Source organism: Pectinophora gossypiella, chromosome 20, assembly GCF_024362695.1.
Source record: "Pectinophora gossypiella chromosome 20, ilPecGoss1.1, whole genome shotgun sequence".
NCBI lineage: Eukaryota > Metazoa > Arthropoda > Insecta > Lepidoptera > Gelechiidae > Pectinophora > Pectinophora gossypiella.
In genome coordinates this window covers 10,798,269-10,825,476 of record NC_065423.1, presented here as the reverse complement: position 1 = coordinate 10,825,476, position 27,208 = coordinate 10,798,269, and the positions used below count along the sequence as shown (strand labels likewise).

At 38.9% G+C, this 27,208-nt stretch overlaps 2 protein-coding genes across 2 annotated transcripts in view; both read left to right on the top strand.

Moving 5' to 3' along the window:
- Positions 1 to 49: 49 nt before the first annotated feature.
- On the top strand, positions 50 to 27,090 carry LOC126376294 (retinaldehyde-binding protein 1-like). The gene is made up of 5 exons (XM_050023615.1): positions 50 to 148; positions 17,006 to 17,125; positions 20,438 to 20,629; positions 22,160 to 22,412; positions 24,484 to 27,090. The coding sequence occupies exons 2-5, from the start codon at positions 17,034 to 17,036 to the stop codon at positions 24,841 to 24,843; spliced, it is 897 nt and encodes a 298-aa protein (XP_049879572.1). The 5' UTR covers positions 50 to 148; positions 17,006 to 17,033; the 3' UTR covers positions 24,844 to 27,090.
- LOC126376242 (serine protease gd-like) overlaps positions 4,637 to 27,208 on the top strand; it is a 115,090-nt gene continuing 92,518 nt past the window's right edge. The window contains exon 1 of the mRNA XM_050023532.1: positions 4,637 to 4,651. The gene's annotated coding sequence lies outside the window, so the exon portion shown is untranslated. The remainder of the gene's footprint in view (positions 4,652 to 27,208) is intronic.

The following is a 27,208-nucleotide window of genomic DNA, read 5'->3' as shown; positions in this document are numbered from 1 at the left end:
TGGACAAGGTTGCCGCTAGTCAGCAAGTGCAGTTACCCACTAACAGTTAGTCGATGTTCGGACGTCAGCCGTACCGCACGCTACTGAGAAAGTGCCCTTACAGTTTCGCGTTCTGTGAACTATCGCTTATTTGAGGATATTTTTATACGTAAGTTTAAGATTATACTTACTAGTTACTTTAAATAGTTCCTTATGCTTCTTTTAGTTTCAATTACTGTTAAAGGGAAATTTTACAGAATTTTAATGATGTCGTAAGAAAGTTGGAAAACAATTTTGTTGACATAACTTTCGGTGTTCATTTTCACTTGCATAAAGAATATCAATACGTGGACTAGATAGGTATGTATCTACGTAGTGAGATAGTATTGTAATTATAACCTTACTTACCTATACAGTGCTTCTATTTTTTTAAAGTCTTAATGTTTAGTTTATATTCTACGTCCCTTGGCAATCATCGCATTCATTTATGTGCCGTTCCGGGAGTGTTCCTGTTTTAAAAATTCCTGGCTGTTTTATTTTTTCAAATTGCTAGTTTTTGTTCTATGATCCTATCTGCCTAAAGGCTAGGTAATAAACCTCTTTTCACATCACTTTTGTGCTTTTTTACTGTCGTGATTATTCCAATTTTCAGAAACGTATCCAGGAACGACACATCACTGATCGCATTTCCGAATACAGCTAATAGGCTACTTGACAACCTAGTCAAATGAGGTACTTTTTACGAAACGTCAAAACGAAAGTTTTCTTTGGGGTTTGTATGGAAACACTGTGCTGTGACGTCACAAATAAAAGCGGTCAAACGTCGTACTCATTTGTCACTTAATTCATAAATAAAATTCGAAAATAACTCGAAAATTAAAATGAGATTGATTTTTGGTCATCTTAGACTGGCTTCTATTTCTAGATTAGCATTTTATAGGTAACTTGTCTTTGACCCAGTCAGATACCCTATTTTCACGATTGTCAATTATATAGATATATCGTGTAGGTACTTATCAGAATTTGAATTTGGAACTAAATGTGTAGTTTATTGCTTTGTTCACGCAAAAAAAAAACAACATAGCGTTTGATTTTCTAGATTTAATGCATGTTCCTTTAATTATAAATTATTTAACATTCATTTTCGCACGCTATATAGTATATAGTTGAGTCATGGACTTTTTTGTTACAATATATATTTAAGATCTTTTGACCACTCTAGAGCGAATAAATTTTATTTCATTTCATCTAAATCGGTTCAGAACAGACAGACTTCGCAATCATAACATTTATATGGACAAGCTTTAACAAAACACTCATTGCTTACAAAAAACAATTACTTAAATCAAAACATCTTAAAACACTCAGGTTGGTAGGGTGTTATCGATAAAAGCGATCTTTCTCAGGCAACCTTTTTGAGGCAACATTCGTCATAAGACATAACTGAAATGTAGCCAATTATTTATTTATTATAAATTCAAAACGTTTTTTTCGATTATGCTCTGCACCACCCTGGTAGTTGCGACATCCCGCTTAGGGACGTTACTGAAAAGTATCGGCGTCTGATGGACGTAATATACGATCCCGAGGACCCGATTACTCTACCATAGAGGCGGCCAATCAGCTACCGACCCGATACCGACCCCGCCGGCGTGGTCGGCGATTTTCCTCATTCAACGCTTGCCGCTATCGAACCACTTGAGTCGATTTTTTTCAAATACAATCCACTTAAACGACGCCCTTAGCCGAGGTTCGCGCCTAACTGGGCACCTTCAGGCCTGTTGTCTTAAATTTCGTACCGGGTGAGGGCCCTTAGCGCTCACCACTTGTCTGGCCAAGCTGTTAATGCCATTTGCAGTAGATTTGCCGCTTTAAGTATAACTAATTATTATTAGGTACTTATTTAATAAAAACACCTCCACTAACCCGCAATGGAACATCAGTGTGGTGGAGTATGCTTCATATCCCCCTCTAGTTGATTGAGGGGCGGTCTGTGCCCACCAGTGGGACTTAGGTAAATAGATATAATAATTCGTATGTTAGGTATGTAAGTATATTATATTAAAATTATGTATCGGTCGAACAATGACCGGCTCGATACCTATATTTTTTTAATTTGACGAGTTCTGAGAACGGAATAAATCAGTCGATGAAGGGTTCTGGACATAGTTGCCAAGATTGAAGCCTCCCGGCCAGGTGAATGCTATTTGATAATCTCATGAATGTAGAAGCTGGGTTATGGGGCGGAAGGTGTGATCATTAAGATAGGATAGAGATAGAGTTGGTTGGTTGTTGGTTGGTGGATAGAGTTTGGTGGGACTTAACCATAAGATTAATTTTAAGACCAAATTGGTGCTAATTCCTGCAGACGCCATCTAATTTTATTTTAAGTTATATCTGTCATTTTCTTATCCGTTGGAAAGGAAAGGGACGGGTAATCGACAGGCATAAAATTTATGGAATACACGTCAATTTGAAGTAGAAATCCAAAACAACCGTCTAAAAATTTCTTCTTTCAGTCTTCTATCTTTTGACTTCATCATCAGCCCATTAGCGTCCCCACTGCTGGGGCACGGGTCTTCCCTATGGATGGATAGGGAGATCGGGCCTTAAACCATCACGCGGGCCCAGTGCAGATTGATGGTTATTAACGACTGCTAATGCAGCCGGGACCAACGGCTTAACGTGCCTTCCGAAGCACGGAGGAGCTCGAGATGAAAACTTTTTTTTTTGTGGTCACCCATCCTATGACCGGCCTTTGCGAAAGTTGCTTAACTTCAACAATCGCAGACCGAGCGCGTTAACCGCTGCGCCACCGAGCTCCTTACTCTTTTGACTTACGGAACCCTAAAGAAGAAGCCTCCTACAAAGTATAATTACATTTAATAATAATCCGTGGGACTACACGGTACTTAACGAAACAAAATACCTATTTCATGTGAAGCGAGTGAATAAAAAAACGGGTAAACATCTAATTGTTAAGGTAAGTACTTACTGCGGTTGAGTTTAATAATTTTATGTTCACAAACTCGCGCCCGCTGTCCCTAAAAGGATGGGCAGAGCCACAACTAAGCAAAAGGCACTTAGCAACTGCTTTCGACACGGAGTCCTAAGATGGATATGATGAACCCTACGATGACAAGGGATCAGCCTCCCATCTTCTTCTATCGTGTGGGTTGTGAGGTAGATTACCAACCTCATCAACCCTGGTGTCAGGGTTATTTTTGAGCCGCCAAGGGCTCCTGACATGGCTCATGTAACGACTACTTATTTGCATCATTAATTAGTAACGACTATTTAGGTACTTACATCTATTTAGATAATAACCGGAACCAAAAAATCCTACTTTCGGACAATCAGGTGATCAGCCTGTAATGTCCAAACCAAATTAGGGATCACAAAGTATTTTTTGTGGTGTGTCCCCACCGGGATTCGAACCCGGGCCCTCCGGATCGTAAGCCCAACGCTCAACCACTGGACCACGGAGGTCGTTATCGCCCGTAACAATTGTTTATCATGTTAGAAAACGCAAAATCCGTCTGTCGGATTTTACGACATGCCCGGGAAGATAAGCAGCTGAACTGATGATTTTTATTCTCCCCCAGTCCAGCATAGAAGTATTATGAGAGATAATTATGATGTTAATTAATATCTATCATTAATTGGTAGATAATTAAAACCACTTTCAACGTGTAACGTTACTAATTAGGACCATCAAGAATCATGACTTTCTTTTAAAGTGCAATTGTTACATATTCAATTCAAATTCAAAAATACGAGTAGGTATCTTTATTCAGTAAGTAACATAGTTACACTTTTAATCGTCAATTTTTACATAAGGAACGTCTCATCCGCCTAAAACTACTACAGCTTCTCACAACCTGTATAGCCGGGGAAAAGAAGCTGCAAGAAAAACCTCGGCACAGGGCCTTAGACGTTCTTTATCTATAAGTAACTCAATACATACAACACTTAAGTATTCGTATACGGGTTGTTAGTGACATCGTAACGAAAGGAATCATTCAGGCCATGATTCGGAGTTGATATCAAGTGGAATTTTCCGTCGCAAAAGTATGGAACGGAGAATAATTTTAAAAGACACTATTCATGAATTTTCCGACAAGAAAATCCACTTGATATCAACTCTGAATCATGGTCTGAACCATCCCCTCAGTATACAATTAAATACTTAAATTGAAAGATTTTTTACAGACTTTGAGATAAATTGCAGTCGCTTTTATTTATTTATTTATTTAATAAACACACGTAACAGGTTACAGACACAAATCTTATGAAATAATACACTTTGTGAGGTTCAGACTGTAGCCCAACTAAACGTTAGCCGTTATTTGCAGATAGCCATTGTCGTATGCAGTATGTCGTACCAGCGTCATAGTCTAGGCTATGGCATTATGCTGAGGTGGAACCGTTTCGGCATACATTCATAACTGTATTATTTTATGTTAATTATGTTAAAACAATAAGTATGTCGAATAAATATTTTTTCTTCTTCTTCTTTTGATAAGAAGTCCTAAAATCTGGTTCTGAAGGTGGTGGTTCTGGTTCGAGTTTGTTTCTTTCCTGGTCTGCTGGAAGAGATTTCTATTATTAAGCTTTCCGTTTGTCTGTTCTAAGAGAAATAAGTTGTGTCGAACAGAAAGCTCGGTGAGGTGTTCATCAGATGATCTTGCGATGGACGTAGTTACCTCTGCTTATGTTATGTTATGTAAAAGATTATCTCTATTGCCTTCTCGTGTGTGTTGTATGGCCGTGACTGTCATTCCACCTAATTATACCCTGTAAAACGTAGCATAATTAGCTTGACAGCAGGACAGAGATATAGTACGTCTAGTGCGAAAGAGATGAGAGATATATCACTTGATAGTCACAATATTGGTAAACGGATTCCAATTTTATCTTCAGTATATTCACGCGAGTAAATTGATGAAAAGAAAAAAATATATACTCACGTTTAAAAACGAAAATTCGATTACGGAAAAATCACGCGCTAAAAATTATGAAACAAGAAAACAGGTAAGAATATTTCTCTGAAATTCTTCCGAATAGTGATGTTTAGGAGATAGTCGTGGTCGTATGTGGTAAGCAAAATCTTTGGCATACGACAATGGCTATCTGCAAATAACGGCTAACGTTTAGTTGGGCTACAGTCTGAACCTCAAAAAGTCTATTATTTTTGATTTGTGTCTGTAACCTGTTACGTGTGTTTATTAAATAAATAAATAAATTTTTGCTTTAACGATGTCGGCTAAAACAGTCAACCATCCTATTGGAGAAAAAGAAAAACACAATTCTTTTTTGGGTCATCAAACATTCTAAATACAAAATTATTATTTTCTTAATTCTACATGGAAGTTAAATCCTTACTTGGGTCGTGTATTAGGTTCAAGATTCATTATGAAATTCTGAATGCTAAATAAAGAGACATCTAAAACTAACGAAAAAAGAAAAACGTAATAATAAGTCCGACATTTTATCACGTTTTTCTATGACGTCACAGTGTGCTTTTTCATACAAATTCCATAGTAATTTCGTGTTTTGACGTTTAGTAAAAAGTAACTGATTTGACTAGTTGGAAAGTAGCCTATTCTAAGAAATAACAACATAAAAAAGTACCTCATTGCTGCATAATGACTTTTACGTTTTTTGCTGACATATTGTTAGTAACCAGCAATATAATCGATTACTTACTCGATTTTATAATATAATCGGTTTTGAACCTTACTTATAACTGGCGAAGTCGGAAGTCAGTGCAGATGTCATTTATTTTTATTTTTTTATGTCGCTTTGTGTATCATGTGTGTGTCGTCTGTCAGGTGCAAAGCCATAGAGGCAGCCAATCAGCTCGCAACACCAAACACTTCAGGACCCCGATACCGACCCCACCGGCGTGGTCGACGATTTCTCTCATTCAGCGCTTATCGCTATAGACCCGCAGGGGTCGATTAATTCTTTCAAATATGTTTCATCTCAAACGACGCCCTGGGCCGAGGTTCGCGCCCAACTGGGCACCCTCAAGCCTGTTGTCTTAAACGTTGTACTGGGTGAGAGCCTTCAGTGCTCCCCATTCGTGCGGCCAAGTAGTTAATGCTATCTGCGGCAAATCTACAATAAGTCACGTCAAAAAAAAAATGACAGGTGCAGGTGACCTAACGACCGAATTACTCTAGCCATAGAGCCGGCCAATCAGATCGCGACAACAAACACTTCAGGACCCCGATCATAGAATAAGGAATAATTACGTATAGAACGGCAACTCTCCGCTCTCCACCAGCGGCTGAGCTACGTTTACCTCACTCCCTCGGTCTTACTTTAGTCCTCAATCGTATGGGTGTCAGACGTCACGCGCAGATGCGCATCAATGTGTAGTATCTGTGTAAAACAAGGTGTTGTAGGAAGGGTCCTTCATGTGCCCCGATATATCAATCCCGCCGGCGTGGTCGATTAACCTTACCGATATGATTACGGTGACAAGGTAATCAACTTATCGTCCAGGACACCGTAATCCTTCTGTCGGATTTTACGACATGCCGCTGGACTGACGGATGAACACTTCAGCCCCACCGGCGTGGTCGCCGATTTCCTTCATTCAGCGCTTACCGTTATCGGCCTACTCGTTTTTTCAAATATAATCCTTTCAGACGACTCCTTTTACAGACACGTTTTACTCCATACTGGGCACCCTCAGGCATGTTGTGTTAAATTTTGTCCCGGTAAGAGCAAACCAGGGATACAGGTGAACACCTCAACGGTTGCAGAGGCGAAGATGGGAGCCATCGGTACGGCAATGCAGGACGGAAGGGGCAAGTCACAGGAACCGTAACCTGGAACCTGACAGAGGGCAGCAGTAACTGTCAGTACTATTCAGAGGCGGAGGACAGGAGTCCTAGTATGGCTTTGTAATAGACTACTCTGGGCGCCACCTCACTTGCGTCAGACAGAGTACTGCGGGGCGGAAGGCAAGAGGGAAACCACTGCCCTATTTTTCCCTAAAAAAGTAGCATGGAAAATGCTGCACCGACAAGAGCGTGGCTCTTAAATTGATGATGTTAATGATGAGAGCAAAAAAGTTTTTTTTTGACGTGACTTATTGTACATTTGCCGCAAATGGCGTTAACTAGGTACTTGACCGGACAAATGGGGAGCGCTGAGCTCTCACACGGTGTCAAAAATAAAGAACTAGTAAAGCCAGCCTGTTGGGCACTTTGCCTCGATGTGACGCATTGGAGGAGGTGTTTTACTTATAAGATGTGTTTGTTTTGTTTTTAATTGTGGAGTAAAGTGGTAAGTAGAAATAACAAGCTTAAAACAACTAGTAAATGAATATGAAGCTAAATGAAGATTGTGTGAATCTCTGCGCATGTCTCGTACCACACCGCTGCACTCTAATGCGTGACCACTAGTCACGTAACTGGCAACGTAAGTACGTAACGGTTACGTTGGAGCCAAATTATGTGCCGTAGATCCAACCGCAAGTCTTTTTACATTAAGTTTGTTTTTTTCTGCTCATGTTTTAACTGCTTACGCATATTGCGTTTCTAAGTTTTTTTATGTCTACTACATATGTATACACTTTGAAACAATGGTGCCGATTCCAGTACATAACATAACATAAACAGCCTATCTACGTCCCACTGCTGGGCACAGGCCTCCCCTCAATCAACCGGAGGGGGTATGGAGCATCACCACCAGGCCGCTTCAATGCGGGATTCCAGTACACATCAACTAATTTTATTTTAAGTTATATCTGTCATTTTCTTATCCGCCAAAAAGGAAAGGGACGGGTAATCGACAGGCATAAAATTTATAGAACACACGTCAATTTTAGGCAGGAATATTTAAATTGGCCAATAACCCGACAGAATTAAGTTGACAGCACACGTCGAACGGGTTGCAAACCAGCGAGATGCATATTTTATTCGGCCGGGTTATTCATTCATTATAAAATTAACAATTATCAATCACCCGTCCCTTTCCTTTTCGGCGGATAAGAAAATGATAGATATAACTGAGGTGTCTGCAGCAATCGAGGCCAATGTCACATTACTTTTTTGACAAATTAAACCGTAAGTCTCATTAAATGTCAAATGTAATAGTGCGACAGGGTTCTAAAATGGGTACATGATATTGCTCATGACTGTACATCTTCGTAAATGGCTGTCTACTTAGTAATCTATCGAGGCTTGATTCCAACAATGTAATGTAACGAACGCCGAACGGTAGTATACCTAAACCTACCTCCTGCATCAGGTATTGACCTTAAGGTCAAGGCAGCAGAACATGCCATGACATACATTACTACATAACTCACGACCATAATCCCTACTAGGGTGGACAGAGTCACAAGTAAACACCACACTAAAAGAGCTACGTTCTTATCGATGTAGCATTCTCCATGCTACTTTTTTAAGGTAAAATAGGGCAGTGGTTTCCCTCTTGTCTTCCACCCCGCAGTACTCTATCTGACGCCAGTGGGATGGCGTCCAGAGTAGTCTGTTAAACAGCACAGCTGTCCTAACCTACGCTCGAGATAATTTGTAGAAACAAAAATGGAACGAGTGGTTATTGACCCCCCAAAAGCCCCTGATGACGCTTATGTAATGACGACATACTAACATACTAAATGTAAGTAGTAAGTAACTGGGAGAAACGGCTTAACGTGCCTTCCGAAGGGTTTATCTGACTTTCAGACAATCGGGTGATCAGTTTGTAATGTCCTAAAGTGATTTTTGTGAAATGTCCCCTTCGGGATTCAAACCCAGGACCTCCGGATCATGAGCCCAACGCTCAACCAGTAGGCTAATAAAGTGTTACTTAATTAAAATACGCGTCGTCGGCTAATAAAGATATTTTATATAGTGAAAACGAAAACCAAGTACTTACATTGACCAGATTGGAGATGTCCTTAGAAAAGGTTTAGTATTATCTACTCTGAACCGGCGTGCGTGTATGAAGCGATTGATGAATGTGGAGGAAGCAAGAGAAGTGTGTCAGGATCGAAGCAAATGGAATTCTACAGGCTTTGCTTACCCCGGTGAGAAATAGGCGTGAGTTTATTTATGTATGAAAACCAAGTAACCGCCATTTCGAAAGATCACATTCTGACGTGGTTACCTTTAGCAAAATTTTTTTTCCATTAATTTCCAAAAGTGCAGCATTTTTAGAATCATGGTCTGAATCATCACTCAATGTGTTCGTTACGATGTCACTAGCACCCTGTATATGTATCTATATTTATATAAGTCGAAGATGGATATCTGTTAAATTGATTATTATTAATTTCAATCATCATTGAACACTGCAATTACGCTGACGAACACCTAGGTGGCGGTGCAAGTCACGGCAAATGATGCAATTCCATAATAATTATACTTAATTATATCTACATGTGAGAAAGATATAGATAACTAGCTTTTCCTCCGCTTCTTCTTCTTCTTATCGTGTGGGTTGTGAGGCGGAATACCAGCCTCATCAACCCTCGTGTCAAGGTTATGATTGAGCCGCCAAAGGCCCCTGACATGGCTCATATTTTGTAATGAATTACTTTTTTGATTTGGAAAGAATAATTGTTATATTTATTAATTTATTTTAGTTTATTAATTTAATATCTTCTTGTCATTATTATTTGCATGATATAATTATAATTTTCATAACTAAAAATGTTGACCTAATGCTAAATGCTGACCATCTGCAAACAGTACCTACCATTTTTAAGGCGAATAAATGAATTATGAATCATGTAACCATTACTCACTTACATCAGTAAATAACCGGGACGAACAGCTTAACGTGCCCTCCGAAGCACGGATCATCTTACTTTCGGACAATCAGGTGATCAACCTGTAATGTCCTAACCAAACTAGGGATCACAAAGTGATTTTTGTGATATCTCCCTACCGCGATTCGAACCCGGGGCCTCTGGATCGTGAGTCCAAAGCTCAACCACTGGACCACAGAGGCCGTCAAGTAGGCCGTTTTCCTTCGCGGTTTCATGTCATACAAACTGTCATGTTTTTCAAAAAACTATCCATTCCATTCTAATGCCAACTTACATGCTTACTTCACCAATCATCGTATTTCCGATTACAAACGAAAGCTAATTAATTTCCATTTTCAGCAATAGGGTATTTAACTGAGCCAAAGATAAATCATAAAATGCTAATCTAGAAATAGGAGCCAGTCTAACATGATCAAAAATCAATCTCATTTTACTTTTCGACTTATTTTCGAATTTTATTTATGAATTAAGTAATAATGAGTACTTACGATGTTTGACCGCTTTTCTGATGACGTCACAAGACAGTATTTCCTTACAAACTCCAAAGAAAAAAGTATCTCATTTGAGACCTTGTCAAGTAACCTATAAAGTACCTACTTACTTACTAAGTTCTTAATTTAAATTCTGATTCGGAAGTTATTGTTTTTTTTAATGAGAAACTTATTTGATAGAGTAGATATCTATTATTGGTTCTACACATAACCCGTCGATAGGCGTAATATTCTTGAAATTCAGTATCTACGTTGCGTGATATATTTCATTAAATTTCCTTTAGTAATTAGCAGTCATTTACCTAACTTTAAAGTTTGCTGTTTTAAAGCGGGGATGTTACGGATATGAAATTTCGGATTTGTGGGTCTACATTATTTTTTTTTTAGTTCATAAAAACACAACAGCCTTAAAAATAAAACGCTCCTTTGAAAAAGACTCGTACAGGCATATATGATATTAGCGACCCGCCCCGGCTTCGCTCGGGTGCAATGCTGAGGAAAAAATGAAATTATTTACGACATCACATTAAATCCTCAAAAATAACAGTATTTCTCCACTAATTAATGAATGTTATTATACATATTATTATAAACCTTCCTCCTGAATCACTCTATCTAATAAAAAAACCGCAACAAAATCCGTTGCATAGTTTTAAAGATTTAAGCGTACATAGGGATATAGGGACAGAAAAAGCGACTTTGTTTTATACTATGTAGTTATTATTTTAGTAAGCTTAGGTAATTTTTAGCAGCTTAGGACAACTTAGAGATCAAAAAAATCAAATTTGAATTTGATTTTAATTTTTTTTCGAATCGAAGGTCAAGTTTACAATATAAAATACATTTATTTATTGATTTTCTGAAGAACTGGGGATCTTAAAAGGCCGGATTGAAGCAAATAATCTAAAAAGAAATTTTGACATATGCTCATATAAAAGTAAGTGCGCATTGTCAAGAAATGTCAAATAGCAATAATTACTTTTTAGATGTGGCCTTTTTAACCCCCCCAATCCTGCTGATTAGGTTAGGACTTTTTTCGGATAAGTATATGTTATTTTCGGTTACGCGGTTGCGTAGTTCCAACTCTAGTTAGAATAATTGTTGTTTAGAGAAATACGCATAATTAACTTCACGGAAAGGATAGGTAAAAGGAAGTCTACTACTAAATTACTTATTTGATTGTTGGACGCGAGTAGGTGTGTATTGAAGTACGGTCATGTCATGAGCAATATAATGTACCCACTTTAGAACTCTGTCGCACTAACATAATTGACATTTAGTGAGACTTACAGTTCAATTTGTCAAAAAAGTTAATGTAACATGGTACCAAAGTGTATACATATTAATGCTCGTGACCGTAAAACTACTAACCTCTTTTGTTTTTGTCGCGGTTGGTCCGGTGAATATCCTGCGTCGGTACTTCACTTTTTGGCCCCTCTCAGACATATCATCGTAAAGTTTGTCGACAATTTGCTCCACTCTCTGAGCGTCTTCATCCAAGCTTCGCTTCACCCTCCTACGTTTGTTATTCATGTAATGTAGAGGTTTCAATTCTGTTTGACGGCTACTTTTCAAGTATTAGCCTTCCAACACTAGTGATTACAACGTACGGCTTAGGATCTGAATGTCCCAGTTCCGTTCTAAGTGAGAAAATGAGGGACTTTGGGGGGGGGGGGACCTTGGGGGAAACACAATATAGATGGCGTTGTACTGCTGTAACTTGATAATTGCTTATTTTTTCATTACTCGGGTACATACCAACACCAGTGTTGCCAGAAACATATATTCGTATAATACATAAACGGCCTATATACGTATACGTCCCACTGCTGGGCACAGGCCTCCCCTCAATCAACCGGAGGGGGTACGGAGCATACTCCACCACGCTGCTCCAATGCGGGTTGGTGGAGGTGTTTTTACGGCTAATAGCCGGGACCCACGGCTTAACGTGCCCTCCGAAGCACGGAATCATCTTACTTTTTCGGACAATCAGGTGATTCAAGCCTGAAAAGTCCTTACCAAACAAAGGACAGTCTCACAAAGTGATTTCGACAATGTCCCCATCGGGAATCGAACCCGGACCTCCAGATCGTGAGCCTAACGCTCTAACCACTAGACCACGGAGGCTGTTGTTTTTTATTCGTATAATATTCGTTAACAAATCAGTAACGACAACGAAACGTAATTAACATAATAATTTTATTATTTAATAATTAAATAAGAGGTGCTTTCCAGAACGCCACACCCAAACTGGGGATCACAAAGTTACCTTTGTGATTAAGTAAGACCTTAGACCTTGGAATCATAATAATAATAATAATAATAAAGTTTATTTAGGTAAAATCTACGACACACATATACATTTACAACATTAAAATATAAGGTAAACGCTCCTATTAACGCCACCCAAAAATCGACATCGTTTACCGCCACCTTTTTTAAATTGCGGATATTTTGGATTGTGTCTGAGATAGAAATTTGATTCAAATGTCAAAAGATACATGTATTAATTGACCATGAAACGAGCATACCCCTGAGCGTTGGCAACAACAGTCTAATTTATGATTGGTCTGTAAGTGTGCAGTGTCCGCGCAAGCAAAGCGCTCCATACAAGTCACTACTGAAATGCATAAGCATACAATATTTTTTTCTTAAGGTTTTGTGTCCTATGAAACATATTTTTCTTCATTTTAGTAATTGTAACTACATCTTAGTACGTTTTAGAAATGAGAAAGCATGCTATATTTGATATTTGTGTTAGTTTTAAATAATTAATTTGAGTTTTAAAATGTGGCGGTGATAGAAGCATACATTTGTAGTTTGGTTCTATTACCGCCACCTATGGCGGCTATCGATTTTTGTATTTTTTAGTTATTTAAGGTAACATGCCCAATCATTCATAATGTTATCATCTTATTTTATAGTATGGTTCATGAACTATATTAAAATCTATTAACGCCACACATTTGGTGGAATTCAAGTATCCTGTGCTGCATATAAGTTAATGTATTCTTTTAAGAAATGTTTGAACAAGTAGTTGAAGTAATTATGAATTTCTAATTTAAATACTTTATGTATTAATTAAAATATGCTTTGAAACTGGTTATTATATACTTATATACATTTTGAATATTTATTTGTTTTCTTAACGCTAATTTTTATGTGGCAGAAATTGAAACACAGAAATTACATACATGTTTCTATTACCGCCACCATAGATTCCCTCTTATGATTTATATACAGGGTGATGCATTATTCAAGAACGTAAACTCGTTTGTGAATCGTTCATTTATTCTATTATTAGGTACGGTACGGTGCAGACAGAGACGGACGGACATACCGAAACCGACGGACAGATAGAGACATACGGATGGACAGAGACAGACGGACGGACAGAGACAGACGGACGGACAAACACAGACGGATGGACAGAGACAGACGAACGGACAGAGACAGACGAACAGACAGAGACAGACGGATGGACAGAGACAGACGGACGGACAGAGACAGACGGACGGACAGAGACAGACGGATGGACAGAGAGACGGACGGACAGAGATAGACGGACGGACAGAGACAGAAGGACAGACAGAGACAGACGGACAGACAGAGACAGACGGACGGACAGAGACAGACGGACGGACAGAGATAGACAGACGGATAGACAGAGACAGACGGACGGACAGAGACAGACGGACGGACAGAGACAGACGGACGGACAGAGACAGACGGACGGACAGAGACAGACGGACGGACAGAGATAGACGGATAGACAGAGACAGAAGGACAGACAGAGACAGACAGACGGACAGAGACAGATGGACGGACAGAGACAGACGAACGGACAGAGACAGACGGACGGACAGAGACAGACGGACGGACAGAGACAGACGGACGGACAGAGACAGACGGACGGACAGAGACAGACGGACGGACAGAGACAGACAGATGGACAGATACAGACAGATGGACAGATACAGACGGAAGGACAGAGACAGACGGATAGACAGAGACAGACGGATGGACAGAGACAGACGGACGGACAGAGACAGACGAACGGACAGAGACAGACGGATGGACAGAGACAGATGGACGGACAGAGACAGACGGACGGACAGAAACAGACAGATGGACAGAGACAGACGGACGGACAGAGACAGACGGATAGACAGAGACAGACGGATGGACAGAGACAGACGTCGATTATGTATGGGTCGTTCTTCTTTTTTATCGACAATAAAAAGACATTTTCTCGATTTATCGGATTTAACATCTTTAAAATTATAACGGCAATAAATATTTTAAAACATCATATAAAGATGTGTCTGTAGAGGACTATTTAGTGGTTCTCTTTATCTTGGTAACATACTTTTCTTTGCAGGCGCATTCCAAAAAATATTGTGACAGAGTGGCCCTTTTCATCGGAGACAGCATTTCAGTTTACCACTCTGTCACGGAATTTTGTGAAAAACGATCAAGCTACGTTAATAACTAATTGAGGAACCGATTAGTATTTTGCTTGTATTTTGAGTATAATAAGATAACTATATTTTTGGACAATCAAAACATGAAATAAAATTCTAAAACATAACTTATCAGAAGCAGAACGAAGGACAGATCATTGTCGATAAAAAAGAAGAACGACCCGTATATAAATCTAAGAAACCAAAAGATTTTTCTGTAATTTATGTCATAATTTTATTCATTTAATAAAAAAATATTTATAAAGTTTATTGAAAACAGTTCGTTTACAGTTTTTGTTGGAACGCTGTCTTTCAAACTAGGTGAACCTGTATTTTGAGAGACAGTGCCTTCCCAATCTATGTATCTATGGTATTAAAACAACCTTTTTTTAAAATAAAGTATTTTATTGTACCTGAATAACTAGGTTAGATATCTGGTTGGCGGTATTCGATGCAGCAAAGGCGGTAATAGAAAGTAACCGCATTTCATGTGGCGGTAATAGAGAAAAGTGGGTTTTCGGACATAAATTTATTTTTTATCCAAAATATTCACTCAAAATTAAAAATTATTGATGTATTTAGCAGAAGACAGTCATAACAATACAAATAAAATAAATAAGCTGCACTAGCAAATACAGAAGTACTTAATTTCTGAGAGGTAATCAGAGCATAGCTTAACCTGGCGGTAATAGGAGCGTTTACCTTACACACATTAACATTAATATTTAAGTAGTTGGAAAACATAAAGGTATATGGGTGCCGCAGTTCAAAAAAGGCCAGGGTTCAGTGAAAATTTACCCAGAGGGCAACACTGATTATCCATATTGTTTGTTCTTTAATCTTTTGTTATTGTATATTTATTATTTTTTATTTAAGTAAACTACCCTAGATAAATTAAAATGGAAGTAGTAAGTAATTTAAGTTACAGACCACATTGTTGTTAATTATAATTAATTAAGGAAACTATAGGTCTAAACTAATTACCATAATGTAATACTTTCATGTAAATGACCGTTTGTTTCTTAATATACATAAATAATTAAAAGTACGTACGTAGTTATAAACTCTTTATTGTACACATTAGTATAGTTGATAATGACAAAAATAAAAATAGATACGAAAAGTGGACTTATCTCTAAAAGAGATCTCTTCCAGCAAACCGCGCATGGTGTGAGAGGTCTATACAAGTGGGAAGGCACAAAGTGCCTAGTTATTAGAAACTATACTTAACATAACATAACAAATACTTTATTGCACAAACAGGAAAAACAAAATACAAAACAAAAGAGAAATAGAATTAGTACAATAGGCGGCCTTATTGCTAAGTAGCAATCTCTTCCAGGCAACCTTTAAGTATAGCAGATATTGAATATACATTGTTTTAAGTTTACGCGGTTATTATCATAATTAAAGCACATAATAACGGGTTCTTACCACGTTTAAATGGGGATATGAGACTCCCGATATTTCGACACTGTTGCAAGTGCCATGATCACGGGAGGACTGATGAGATTGGAGTGGAGTAGGTAGATCCATAATGATCCATATTGAATATTATGTAATATTGTAATATTATTATGTTTTGTATGTTATATTGTGTATTATGTATGTACTTAAAATAGGTTAGAGAATTAATTATAAGAATCTAATAATAAGTGAGTTTAGGTGCGTATGCAAATTATGACTAATACATTGGAATCAAGTTTTAGATCCGTGATCAAAGGAATGTTTTGATGCCATGATATTTGACAAAATCGTTTTTTTCGATGATGATAACGGCCGTTGATCGATAGGATTCGTCACTTTTAACCGACTGCGGCGAAGCAAAAAAAGTGTTATAGACGCTAAGTAGATGATGATGATCATCATATTCCTAGTATTATCCCGTTTTCCCGGTTAGCTTACCAAACCTGAAGATTTGACACTCCTTTCAAATATTCTTCCTCTCAGACGACGTCCTGAGCCGAGGTTCGCGCCCAACTGGGCACCCTCAAACCTGTTGTCTTAGACGTTATACCGGGTGAGAGCCTTCAGCTCACCCCATTTGTCCGGCCAAGTAGTTAATGCCATCTGCGGCAAATCTACAACAAGCCACGTCAAAAAAAAAAGATTTGACAAGACCGGTTTTTACAAAAGCGACTGCCTTTCTCCAACTCGAAGGAAAAAAAACCAAATTACTTATAAAATTAACCAAAGTTTGTAAAAAAATCCACAACTTTTTTCACTTACAGCTTTAGGTACCTTTCGCTCTTAATTTTGAATGCATTGTATTGCAGACGCGGTGGTAAGGTGTGTGCGCGCAGTATGGCGGCGACGAAGTACTCACACCCCTTCATGCGGGGGCTGAAGCCGCTGCCAGAAGGCTACGATGAGGAGATACAACAGATCAGAGAGTGGTATGTACCTTTTGATTCCATAGTCTCTGCTTACCCTGGCGGGAAATAGACGTGAGTTTATATATGTACTTTTTATATACTTCCAAAAATAAAGCCACGGTCGTAATCCCCAATGTAGTGGGCAGAGCTTTAAGTGATTACAAGACTGTTTACTTTTTACCCGGCGAAAAAAAGAAGGGTTATGTGTTTGACCGCTATGCATGTGTGTAGTTTTTTGAGGGTCTGGCTAAAAATCGGCGTCGTATTGCTCCTCATGTGGGTCGATACGACATCAGCCGAGCTAGTACCCTTTTTAGTTTTAAGTCTTACATTTATTTACATTTTATTAAATATGTTCAAATTTCAATATTAAGAAGTTAATGTAACGTCTTACACCTGCCGGGTCTGCATGACAACCGCGCCGCGCGCGGCGCGAATTATATCGAGCGCTTCGACCAATAAACGATACGAATGCTATCTACGTAAGTAGATGGATGTTAAACGGCTATTGGTTGAAAGATTCAATATAATTCGACCCGCGCGCGGCGCAGTTGTCGTGCAGAGCCTACTGAATAAAGATTTTATCTATCTATCACTAGTGCCTAAGTAAGCTCTTTGGTACGAAAATATATCGGCCGAATAGCGGTGTAGGTGAAGGTTCGAGAAACGGGTTTAGGCGGTTACGTCACAAGTACCTTCAGAATACCTTCCTCTACACAGCCCGCAGACGAAACTGGTTCTAAGAAGAGAGGCGTGGTCACTATCTCTACTACGCCGTTGTATAAAGCTCCAAGCTAACACAGGTGGTACAGTCATGAGCAATATCATGTACCCACTTTAGAACCCTGTCGCACTATCATATTTGACATTTAATGAGACTAACGGTTTAATTTGCCAAAAAAGTTAATGTGACATGGTTTCAAAGTGTATACATATTAGTCATCGTGACTTTGTGGACCGGGAAAAGGGAGTTTGTATGAAGCCGCGCGAATTTCAGTGTGAACATAAACAGCCTATATACGTCCCACTGCTGGGCTCAGGCCATCAAACGCAGTGGGTATGGAACATACTCCACCACGCTTGTCCACTGCTGTTAGGTGGAGGGTGGGTGGTTTGTGTGAACGCGTTATACTTATACAAACTCGAACATTTACAATTATTCCCGGCTCAGAGCTCATAAGAGGATACAGTGGTAGATAGATCTCTCTCTCTATTTAAGAGCTGCGCTCTTGTCCGTGGTGTAATCGCCATTCCTCTCCTCTTCCCGCCAAAACCTTCACCTCCCGATACGACACGACCTGCACCTTCTCTTTTATTTGTTTCATAAATGTTATCCTAGGTCTACCCCTTCCTCTCTTCCCTTCAATTTTTCCTTCTATGAATGTTTGTTATAAATGAATGGTGTCGTATGAGGTGGCCAATCATATTTCCTCTCCGGTTCTCTATAGTCTTCAATATGGTTCTCTTTTCTTCGGTAGATAGATAGATAAATAAAATCTTTATTTAGGATAAAGACGTTACTTACAGGAACTGCTAATAGACAATGGCTTTTTTTTAAAAAAAAAATGGTCTAATAAAAACGATACCAGCTTATTATAAATAGAATATCTCCTCCAGCGCGCCACACTGAGGCAGAGCGCCCAAAACGCTCTAAAATGCCAGGCCTACTGTTAATAATCAATTCACGTAAAAAAGCAATATTATTGCTTTTTGATATTTGTTGGCATTGCGCACATACTTTTATATGCGCAAAAATGTCAAATGGAATTGATTGGATATGGTCTTTTTAGACCCAGTGCTTCTATTTTCTTAATGTCCCTCGCCAATTATCACATTTCAGAATACCAACGAATGCTAAATTCCATGTTCAAAAATTATTTTATTTATTTATAAAAAAGGTAAGTACACCAACGGCTTATAATAATAAAACATTATAAAATTTTAATTTTATTGTGTAAGTATTAGAATTTGAATTTATAACTGTTTATTTTTGTTTTGTTTCGATTCCCGTGATTTACTTACTTATTGGAAAAAACGTTGTTTGCTGAAGCAATTGGGTAGTTTCCTAGGTCAAAGATAAATTATGAAATTCTGATTACTAAATTAAGGCAAGTCTTTCTATTTAAAATGCTGTCTGTAAAAAAATCATTATGTATTGCTGTAAGTATGTGTACTTACCTAAATAAATTAAATAAAATAAATAAAGCAAATGTAAAGGTGACAAAACGTTTTTTTTTTCTATTTATTTATATGAATTTTGATAAAGACAAATGTAATAATAAGTGCGAAATTTTGTTACGTTTTTCTATGACGTCACAGGTTGCTTTTTTATACAAATTCCATTGTAAGTAATTTCATGTTTTGACGCTTAGTAAAAATAAACTGGGGGTTATAATGGCCACGTCGAAGCAATTCATCTAAAAAGCAATATTGCTATTTGACATTTGTTTGCATAGCGCACTTTTATATGCGCAAATGTCAAATTGCAATATTGCTTTCTTAGATGAATTGATTTGATTGGAAACTACCCTTTTCTATCCTTTCGCCATTCTCAGACTCGCGCGAGGTTCGCGTCCAACTGGGCACCCTCAGGCCTGTTGTCTTGAAAGTCCGGTAGAAATACCGGACCACCTTAGCGGGACAAATGGGGAACGCTGTGGTGGTATCCACTTAGTAGTGAATGCCATAGGTTAAGTCACGTTAAAAAAAGCACAGTAGCAAAAACAGTGTTGAATGATACAACAATATTTACAGGTAATGTTACATTGGTATAATTCCACCGTTATGCTCCAATAAGGTAACTCGTAAGTATTCGTGAAATACACGAAGTACAAGCTACATTTAGGCAACAGCTGAAATTTCATGAAACCAGTTTGCTGTTAAAATTCTTTCCGCACTCCAATGAGCTGCGCTGGTACACTAACATAAATTAGCTGTGAAGCTGTTATATTCGCAATAATAGATGGTTTAGGTAACACTTCTTTATAGGCGGAACTGTTTAACTTTCGATAGAGTACATAAGTACATAAAATCACGACTTGAAACACGAATATAGGCTGTTTATGTAGGTAATTATCACGATAAATTTAAACTGCGCCATCACATTTTTTGTCAGGAAACGTAACCTGAAAAGTCCCTTATTGCCAGTCTCGATAAGCTTCTTGTCTGTTAGAGCTTCTTTCCCCCGGCTATACAGGTTGTGAGACGCTGCAGTAGTTTTAGTCGGATGAGACGTGCGTTATATAAAAAATTACGATTCAAAGTGTAATATGTTACCTACTGAATAAAGATATTTTTGAATTTTAATTTGAATCCGTTTCTTTTTCCTTCCAGGATGAAGAGCCAGCCACACCTGCCGTACATATCAGATGAGTACGTGACGCTCTTCCTTCACTCCAACTACTACAAGGTGAAGGAGACGAAGGATACCATTGAGAGTTACTTCACCCTCAGAGCCAACACGCCCGATCTGTTCGCCAACCGAGACCCGCTCTCACCGAGGAATAAAGCTATCTTGGATATCACGTGAGTACTTTTTTCCACCATTAAGATGATGATTTTTCATGGAATATTGTCAAGAATACAGGGTGTTAGTGACATCGTAACGAAAATTTTGAGGGATGATACAGACCATGCTTCTGAGTTGACATCAAGTGGAATTTTCCGGCTAATAGCCGTAAAAACACCTCCACCAACCCGCATTGGAGCAGCGTGGTGGAGTATGCTCCATACCCCCTCCGGTTGATTGAGGAAAGGCGTGTGCCGAGCTGTGGGACGTATATAGGCTGTTTATACACAGGGTGTTAGTGACATCGTAACGAAAAGTTTGAGGGATGATTCAGGCCATGATTCTGAGTTGATATCAAGTGGAATTTTCCGTCGCAAAAGTTTGGATCGAAAAATAATTAAAAAAAAAACAATAATTTTTATGAATTTTGGGACGAAAAATTCCACTTGATATTAACCCAGAATCATGGTCTGAATCATCCCCCTGAGTATTCGTTACGATGTCACTAACAGCCTGTATATACTTTTATACTAAAATAAGTAGTTACAAAAGATATTTCTACAAAAAACATAAATAACTCGTTTTATCTATTTTTAAGTATACAAATCGCAAATCGATTTTATAATTAACATTAAGGGTGGCTTGCGTAAGGCAAGCCACCCTAAGTATGCAAGCACGCAATGTTATGAACTTTTGACCCGTTAATCGTATTGGTACATTGGGAATACGTTTTATAACAGAAATGCAAGAGTTTTATGCAAACAAAGGAATATTTTATCGCATTACCTTGACAAAGTTGTTTGGCCTGTTTCCTCGTGCGTTTACCTATAGGAAAACAAAAGTAATTACTTAATAGGTAACAAAAGCCAAACTCGTGTCATTGATGAGAATAACTTGCTGGTCCCGGTTACTACTTACTGATGTAAGTACGTAGTCGTTACAGGAGTCATATCAGCCTTTGGCGACTCAATGATCTATTAGCCGTATTAGCAATAGTAAACCTGACACCAGGGTTGATGGGGTTGGTAATCCACCTGACAACCCACACGATAGAAGAAGAATAGACAAAAAACACCTACAAAAATATAAATTTTATAATTATGATAACTAATGGTTCATACTACAACTAATTTCACCACTATTAAAACACATACTAACGGGTTCTTACCGCGTTTAAAGGAGGGATATGAGACTCCCGATATTTCGACACTGTTGCAAGTGCCATGATCACGGGACGACGATGATCAGGAGTCTCATATCCCTGCTTTAAACGCGGTAAGAACCCGTTATTATGTGTTTTAATTATGATAGTAACCGCGTCAACTTAAAACAATATATAATTTCACTACTGTTGTTGTCTGCTGTTGTTTACAAATATTCGCTGGGCTCAGTGACTGAACTTTTGCTCTTTTATTGCACATGATATTGCTCACAACCCACACGATAGAAGAAGACTTTTGGCTGCAGCAGCATGAATGAAGCTCTTGGATACTCGTATGCCTTTATATTCGATGCAAACTAAAAGCGTATTTTCTCTTCCATTCCAGGCACATGGTGGCACTTCCCAACCAGACAACAGAGGGTTACCATGTATTGCTGTACCGTCTGTCTGAGTTTGACTACAGCAAGTTGAACTTCGCCGACGCCGTGCGTGTGTTCTGTATGTTTAACGACATCAAGTTGTCGGAGGATCACCTCTCTGAGGGCTATATCGTCATCTTCGACATGAAAGGATGTAGTCTTGGCCACTTGACCAGGGTCACACTGCCTGCTTTACGAGCCTTCATGCTTTACATCCAGGTTTGTCGATCTTTCTTTTATCTTTGTCGTAGGTATAAACCAGAAAAGGTTGAAGGAGTTTAGAGAACCGGCTTAAAATGTGAAAAAGGTATTCTAATTAAGGCCGTTTTATTGTTAAAGACATTTCGCCACAGAAATAAATTATAGCAGAGTAAATTCCTCCAAAAAATATCTTTTTAGCCTTAAAATATATCTAGGGTTTTCACTAAGTACTTTAGAAAGTACCTTGGAAAGTATTCTTTGTACGCCTCTGGATAGCGCCTTTAGTCCACCCCTGGAAAGTAATCTATTCCACCCCTGAAAAGTATCCTTAATCTGCCCTGAAAAGTACCTTTAGTCCGCCCCTGGAAAGTAACCTTAGTCCACCCCTGGAAGATACCCTTACTCCATCCTTGGAAAGCACCCTTAGTTCACCCCTGTAAAGTACCGTTATTCCGCCCCTAGAAAGTAACCTTAGTCAGCCCTTGGAAAGCTCCATGTCCACTTCTAGAAAGTACCCTTGGTCAACCCCTGGAAAGTTTGTCCTAGGAAACTTTCGTAGTTTCGATGTATTTATGCATCATCATCACTAATTTAAGAGCCGCACTCTTGTCTGTGTAGCATTCTCCATGCTACTTTTTTAGGGAAAACTATAGGGCAGTGGTTCTCCTCTTGCCTTCCGCCCTGTAGTATTCTGACGCGAGTGGGATGGCATGGTGGTATATATTTACTTATTTACTTTATTTTTACAGTTTTACATTCAGCCATTACAGTAAAAACCAATTCGACTGAAACAAACACATATTATTATAAGACATAACAATTATTATTATTTTAACTAGAACAATAGCGGAATGCCACATCTGTGAACTAGGAATTATTATCGAAGGACGTAATATACGATCCCGACGACCTGATTAATCTAGCCATAGAGACAGCCAATCAGCTCGCGATACCAAACACTTCAGGATCCCAATACCGACACGGCGTGGTCGACGATTTCCCTCAATCAGCGCTTATCGCTATCGACCCTAGGTCGATTAATTCTTTCAAATATTTTCCCTCTCAGACGACGACCTGAGCCGAGGTTCGCGCCCAACTGGGCACCCTCAGGCCTGTTATCTTAAACGTTGTACCGGGTGAGAGCCTTCAGCGCTCCCCATTTGTCCGGCCAAGTATTTAATGCCATCTGCGGCAAATCTACAATAAGTCATTACAAAAAAAGAATTAAAAAGTTGTACGCGCATAGTTGTATGTTGTGCGTACATTAGTCATGTACGCAACAAGTATGACCTATCAACTTGTATTGCAACATGTAATCTACTGTGTCATTGCCAACTAATTATTCAAAGAAATACCTATTTACAATAACGGCCTTGTGCTGTGAGGTGGGTCTCTTCATTGTGATTAATTGTTCTGCAAATTAGTAGTTTATTTATTTATTGTTCAGGTAATCAACAGCTTACCTATATAGTATACATAGTAGTGATATAATATCCTCCTAAGGCCCGGATTTCCAGACACAATTGTTAAACAATGGGATTAGTACTACTAGTAGGGCCGTGGGCCTTAGGAGGATATTTTAAGTAGGTAACAAGAAAGCTAATTATTATTATGGATTACCCCGGGTTACATATGAAACGTGTCGGTATAACTTAGTTTACAATTATACATAGAATACCTTCGATATTATGTATATTATGATCGAAGTAAGAATCAAACAAAATTAGGAAAAGATGTAATTGTGCCTTGATGTAATAAAAAGAGTCCCGACAACAAAGATAAATTATGCATAGGTATGTCTGTTATCCATAAAATTAGAAGGTTAAACGAAGAATCTTTACAGCGCCATCTATATGGTTTTTGAGGAACGTAGCCTAGAAAGTCCTTCATTAACAACAGACGGCACAATACATACGTTTACTAACATTAATTCACGCCTATTTCACCGACTATAGAATATATAGACTTATAGACATTTGCTTCGAACCTGACACACTTCTCTTGCTCAATAATGCAGTAAGTACAACTAATTATCTACTGTTTCATTAGCGTGATTAAAAACCTCATCGGTAAACTTTGTCGCTTCCAGAACGCGCACCCTTGCCGCCTGAAGAAGATCCACGTCGTCCACACCGTCTCCTTCATCAACCAAGTGATGTGTCTCGTCAAGCCCTTGATCCACTCCAACTTGCTCAACCTCCTCCACTTCTCCTCCGAAGGGCCCGAGTCGGTTGTCGACAAAGAACTCTTGCCAGAAGACTACGGCGGCCCTATCGCCCCAGTTAAGCAACTACACGAGGAACAAAGGAAGAATATGGAGGAGAATTATAGAGAATGGCTGATAGAGTCCGAGCAATTCAAGGTTGATGAAAAGAAGCGAATTAAGAAGCCCAGTAAGGGAATGTTCGCGAGCTTCACTAGCAGCTTCAAGAGCCTCGACATTGACTGATGGAGAATCCTGGGACAACTGCTAAGAGACCTGATGACAACAAAGCATAATTTAGTATAAGGTTCGCTTGCTGGTTAAAGGTTAAGCGTTGACGTTAAGGAATGAATTGTCTTTGATCATTGTTTGATCTGGGGGTTTAAAGGCCTATTTCGAATTCAACCGAAAAGCAATATTGCTATTTGTCTTTTGTTGACATTTTGCACTTACTTTTATATCGTACACACACACTTTTTGATCCTTCATAACGCGCACAGCTAAGGAATGGAATGAGCTGCCGGCGTTGGTGTTTCCTGCATATTCACCCGTGACTTAAAGGACTCCAGCGGGCTTAGCATCGTAAGCGCGCGAGTCTTTCTCACCTCGACATACGTCACCCGTCACTCTCTCACAGTACTGCACAGAAAAAGACAGATGATTTCTGTCGCGGCGAGAAAGAGTCGCGTGCTTACGGTGCTAAGCCCGCTGGAGTCTTTTAAGTCACGGGTGAATAGGCATCTTCTGGGTAAGCTCGCTCCACCGTCGACCCCTTCTTTACCTCGTGGAAGAATGGGGTCAAGAGCAATGCCATCTTAATTAAAAAAACAAATTTATAAAAAACAAACAAATGTTAAATTGCAATATTGTTTTTTTAGATGAATTCTTCAATGTCGCCTTTCTAAACCCTCTGGTAACAGTGGTAACCCAATTTGCTCTCGTTTCAATTTCGAGTGAATATGTATGGGAGTTCACTTAGTTCGCTTACCATCCGTGGTGGCGCTGTTCAGATTCCCATACATTTATATACCATTCTTTATTATGATAATTCATGGTAGGTAAATTCGTGCTGGGGTTCTGCAGACCTATTTTGTAACTTTCAGTTTCGCTCTACAATTGAAATCTGTCAAAAATCAAAATCAGTTATTTAATTTGATTTTAATTATCATTAATTAACTATCGAAGGTTCTTTTTATATCGCTTTTTTTTACTTTAATGTATAATAACTTTGAAATTTGACTTTCGACGAAGTCTGTTTTCTTTCGACGAAGTTTCGATATGATTTTTTTTTCTTTTGCCCATTTGTGGGTCAGGCTAAGATCATAAGACCATGCTGCCTAGTCTTCAGTAAGTTTCGATATGAAGTTTTTCTGTTTTATTTTATTTTTGACAGATAAGTACCAAGTTGGATAAAAAGGCCACACCGAAGGCAATATTGCGATTTGACATTTGCGCATATAAAAGCAAGTGCGCAATGCAAACAAATGCCAAATAACAACAGTGCTTTTTTAGATGAATTGCTTCGATGTGAGAGAGAGAGAGAGAGAAAATGTTTATTCAACATCATGTCATACATCACACATGATGTGGCCTTTTTTATTCCCCCTTGTCCACCGAAATTAACATCGTTGGACAATATGGGCCTCGTTAAATATAGGATAATTAGAATGACAGCAGGACAGAAATATAACACACAGCCTAGTGCGAAAGAGACAGGAGCATGTACTGTTCTGACAACTGTCACTCTGACTTTCTGATGGATCAAATCCGATGTCTACCTAGACTGTTAATCAACCCGTTAGGCTCTACCGAGCGGTGCCGGCACGTGACGTCAACACGGCGAGTGACATTGATCCCCGTGAGTCAATCTCTGATGGGGCCACGAAGCACGCTAGTGCTATCGCTCATGAAATACATTTTTTCTGAGTGACTTAATCTGATTTATACATTGTTTTAAGTTTACGCGGTTAGTGGCCCCGATTCCTGCAGACACCTCCTAATTTTACTTTAAGTTAAACCTGTCATTTTCTTATCCGCCGAAAAGGAAAGGGACGGATGATTGACAGCTCAATTTTAGGAAGAATGAGTAAATGAATCAACCGGAGGGGGTATGGAGCATACTCCACCACGCTGCAATGCGGGTTGGTGGAGGTGTTTTTACGGCTAATAGCCGGGACCAACGGCTTAACGTGCCCTCCGAAACACGGAATCATCTTACTTTTCCGGACAATCAGGTGATTTTAGCCTGAAAAGTCCTTACCAAACAAAGGACAGTCTCACAAAGTGATTTCGACAATGTCCCCATCGGGAATCGAACCCGGACCTCCAGATCGTGAGCCTAACGCTCTAACCATAGACCACGGAGGCTGTTTTGTATTTTGGTCTCGTATCACCTAAATATTCCTTTGTCGCTCTGCTGATGGCATTCATCATCCGCTGATCTTCTCACTCCACCTGCCACCTGTTACTGTTGTTTGTAGATGGACTTAAACTTAATTTTTCTACTCCTCTACTTTAATCTGGCATTTAAATAACCAAAAAGTCTAATATAAGTACATACATAATTAAACTCTTTGAAAAAGTGTATGCTCTATGGCCTATAAAAGCATTG

Excerpts from the sequence above, each read along its gene's own strand:
- LOC126376294 (XM_050023615.1), top strand. The coding sequence starts at position 17,034 with ATGGCGGCGACGAAGTACTCACACCCCTTCATGCGGGGGCTGAAGCCG. Across the intron at positions 20,630-22,159 it reads AAAGCTATCTTGGATATCAC|GCACATGGTGGCACTTCCCA; the intron begins GTGAGTACTTTT and ends CTTCCATTCCAG. Across the intron at positions 22,413-24,483 it reads CCTTCATGCTTTACATCCAG|AACGCGCACCCTTGCCGCCT; the intron begins GTTTGTCGATCT and ends TGTCGCTTCCAG.